General features: G+C 52.2%; 1 protein-coding gene across 1 annotated transcript in view; it reads right to left on the bottom strand.

Moving 5' to 3' along the window:
* The window catches only part of LOC104489247 (transcription factor SOX-30-like), a gene marked incomplete at both ends in the record, with an annotated part of 5,550 nt that overhangs the window by 762 nt on the left and 911 nt on the right, over window positions 1–3,877 (bottom strand). Inside the window, one exon of the mRNA XM_010131390.1 lies at window positions 1,427–1,720. Within this exon, the coding sequence (XP_010129692.1) occupies window positions 1,427–1,720 (294 nt within the window). The remainder of the gene's footprint in view (window positions 1–1,426; window positions 1,721–3,877) is intronic.

The following is a 3,877-nucleotide window of genomic DNA, read 5'->3' as shown; positions in this document are numbered from 1 at the left end:
CAGTGCGGCATTAGACAGACGTGGACACTCGCCTCTGGAGGCTTCAAGGAGACCGTTTGTCTTTCCATTGTAAATGTCTGGTGCCCAGATCCCTACACCTACACTTGCACTGACAGTGCCACGCAGAAATAACGATTCTTGTGCGCAAGAAATGAGCTTCGAGAGACGTGAGCTTATAAATGGCTGCGTTAGGAAGCCCCTGGCATTAGCAAAGCTGTCAGCCTTCCAACGGCCACCGATGTGTGAGCTCAGAACAGTCATTTACGGTACAAGAACACTCCTCCCCCTCAGGGGCCTCACACAACTGTCTGATTTCAGAGACCAAGGGCTCAGCAAAGTTCCTCTTCAGTGATTCGGGGGATCCGTGTCCCGTGTTTCTTTAAAGGACTCAAACCCAGCAACATCCCGTATTGCATTTACGAGCTCAGAAAGTTCTCTGGAGTCTGGTGGGTCATCATTAGCCCTCGTTTATGACCAGGTGCTCTTACTGCTGTAGAAACATGTGGGTTGTTGCTCTTGGTAGGAACAAGCAGTGTATAAACGGGCAGAATTTCTGTCTAACAGACATAATAATTTGTTATGTTTGATAGTGCACAGACACGGAAGGAAAATGATGCCTTACAAAGAACCAGCATCAGCAGGCCACCGGACCTGTGCTGGGAGGGCACTGGTGCCTGCTGAGCATCCTCAGCTTAGGGGATACCCGTGGGATAGTACGTGTGTTCACTTGTACATTCTTTGGTTCGATGACGTCTGACTGACGGCCCAGGAGGTGCACTGGAAAAACTCAGAATCACTACTCACATAGGAATGCTGGAGACATTTCTCACCTGGCTGGATTTCAGGACCACTGACAGTTATGACGGCTGCAGTCACAGCACCCAGGAGACACCTCGCACACGATTTTAATTCTAGCCCACCCCTCTCAAACTATACTTACCCTGTCTCCACCTAACGCGTTTCCGTAGAAATCAGCTGCGCTCAGAGGTGTGAAGTGGAGGGGAGACACTTCTGTTTGCTGTGGGCGCGGGAGTGCCTGTTACTGCAGCAGTCCTGTGGAGCTGCAATAAACACTACGAGCAGCCTCAGGGCTGCAGGTCCCACCACGCAGGAGCTGCAGGAAGGGGAGAGCACCTTTTCTTCTGAATGCTCCATCTGCTTTCTGAAAGTCAAGAGACTCTCTGTCCTTTAGCATTTGTTCTGACTGGTATTGAGCTGAAGGGTTTCATCACCTGGAGGAGAAAGTGAGGTCCAGCTCCAGAGTGAGGGTGGTAAAAGGGAATCTGAGGAGCTGCTCTGGACTGGCCGGCTGGCTGCAAAATGGCAGGAGACCCATCGAGATGTGAGTGACGAGAAGGTGTGGCTTGGGGAGGAGGTACCCCTTCAGGAAAAATGAGAAGCCTTGGGTACTTCTTTGGGGGCTCACGATCAGCAGCAGAAGAGCTGCCGTTCGTGGTGGTGATGTTACTGCGTTTTCTGCTGGCGCTCTTGAAAAGTGGGGTAGGTGTCTTCAGAGAGTAAGTGAGCCCAGATGCTGCATGAAGATCTTTTGCCTGAGCAGGTCCAGCAAAGAGCTGTGGTGGAATGGCAGGGCGCAGGGGCAGGGTTGGAGCTGGAACAGTCACTGAAGTGGAGCTTGCACTAGTCGTCTGGAGAAGAGTGGCTGGAGCAGCACGTTGATCTGTAGAAGCCATCGGCTGGATGGTGGAAGAAGACCCACCTTTAGGAAGCAGAACAGTTCTCTATCAGACGGGAATAGATGCAGAGATTTCACAGAGAGCAGCACGGCAAACCGAAAGGAACCCCAGAAAGGCCACTTGGCTACACGTGTTCTGATGGGTGGGTTGGGACCCCACAGTTCCAGCTTCCCTCTACAGAAAGCCAAGGGTGACAGAAGGACCTGGCTCGTGAGTGGTGAGGCTGGTGAGGGCCGTGTCCTGTCCTGGTGTGGCCACAGGACGGGGCTGGAGTGAGCGTTTAGCGCCTGAAGCTCAGAAGGCTTCCCAGGTCTGCTTGCTGAGTTGGAGCGAGCCAAATGCTTTACAAATCTGGGTGGTGCCAAAGCAGCAGCGAGGAGCAGAAGGCCCAGTTCAAACCCCCTACTCTCCAACGTGTTTCCTCATCTCGTTCACCGATAAACGTACCCACTAGCCAGTTCCTGCCAACATCTGGAACGTCTTGCAGAACAGACACTGGAGCGTACGCTCCCGAATCACGCGCCACGTCACCGGGGTGCCTTTACCCAGACAGCTTCCAAAGCACACGGCAGGAGCGTGTCCAGACCCCACCACCTACTCCGAGGCGTTAAGTCAGGACTTAAATGTTTCCAGATTTTTACAGTTTGTATTTAGAATCGTTTCAAGCACAGCAGGACAGTAAACTCTGGAATGAAGCATGGTGGCATCTGCGGACAAGGTAACGTGATAAAATACTCTAGGCTGAGAAAACAAAGACTGCTTTACTCAGTCACATGTACAGAAGGGTCTGAGAAAGGATCCCATCACTAACTCACAGCTTCCCCGGAGCAAAGCTCTTTCACCTCTGAGTATGGCCACACAGCACAGACAGGCGCTGCGTTTTCTTGCCTCATTAGACCGAGAGCGGCCCTTGTCAGTGGCTTAAAGAGGAAAACACCGTGGCCTGGCTCTGTTATTTGTCGTGGAGACCCGCTGTCCCCACGCAGACAGAGGGCTCTGTCACTCCCAAACGTAGCGGTCGGCTGTTCTACCCGACTGGGGGCTCTCACGCTGCATCCTACTTCACTGCCCACATACATCGATCTCTTATCAAAAGGAGGATCCTGCCCGGTCAGATGCAACTTTTTAATGGAGACCCACTGTCCCCACACAGACAGAGGGCTCTGTCACTCCCAAACGTGCCGGTCGGCTGTTCTACCCGACTGGGAGCTCTCACGCTGCATCCTGCTTCACTGCCCACATTGATCTCTTATCAAAAGGAGGATCCTGCCAGGTCAGATGCAACTTTTTAATGCATCCCTTCTGTATTTTTGTTTGTACAAAAGCTGAGCTCCGTGGCCTCAAACCGTGGGTGTGCGCAACTTCCTAACAACTATGTAAGGATCTGTCCCAGGTGTGCACAAATACCCAAGTCCCCATTCACGGAAAAAGTGCAAATGGTTTTTCAGAGGCAGTGACTGCTTTGGTGTTGCAGCACACACCTTACTAACACCCCTCTGACTTCCTTTTGAGGACCTGGTTGGCAATTCTGTCTCCTGAGGGCGGTCTAAGCTGCTGAGCGTTTGCTCTAGAGCAGCGGTACCAAGGAGCACTAACATCCGCTGACGGGGTGGAGGTGCCATGGGCTGAGCTAACGAGAGCTTGCAGGCTGAGCAGCTTGGTGTTGAGCACTAGGGCAGCTAGAGCTGCTGAGGTAAGATAGATGTGAGGTGGCGACAGAGAAAGAAACTCCTGTAGCTTCCCGGGAAGCAAGTGTTGAGTAATAGATATCCCCAAAGACCAAGAGATAGCAGGGGGTCAGCAGGAGCTGCAAAGACAACAGCAGGGATCTGTGGGCAGGGAAGACGCCAGAAGAACTTAACAGGCTGAGGAAACCGTAGGTAGAGACTAGGAGGCAGAGGAGCAGAGCAGAGCAGAGGAGGAGCAATAGAAACAGCGGTGTCGAGAAAGACTGAGAAATTGTTTTGACTGTATCTACACTACTATAAGTTTTACTACAATAGGTAAATTCTGAACTTTTAAAAAATCGTTCACTCCTGAAAACTCACAGGCTGGATGTCCAGTGATGTTCTGAACCCTGGGGATGACAACAGGGCAAGAGGGTGCCTGGAGGGAGCGGCCACCAGCTGGACTTGCAGTGATGGTGCTCTGAGACGTGCTGGAAAGTGCAGCACCGACAG

The sequence above is a fragment of the Buceros rhinoceros genome, unplaced genomic scaffold (genome assembly GCF_000710305.1).
Source record: "Buceros rhinoceros silvestris isolate BGI_N320 unplaced genomic scaffold, ASM71030v1 scaffold3462, whole genome shotgun sequence".
Classification (NCBI taxonomy): domain Eukaryota; kingdom Metazoa; phylum Chordata; class Aves; order Bucerotiformes; family Bucerotidae; genus Buceros; species Buceros rhinoceros.
The sequence above is the reverse complement of the archived record's forward strand: the minus strand, read 5'-3'. Positions and strand labels throughout refer to the sequence as shown.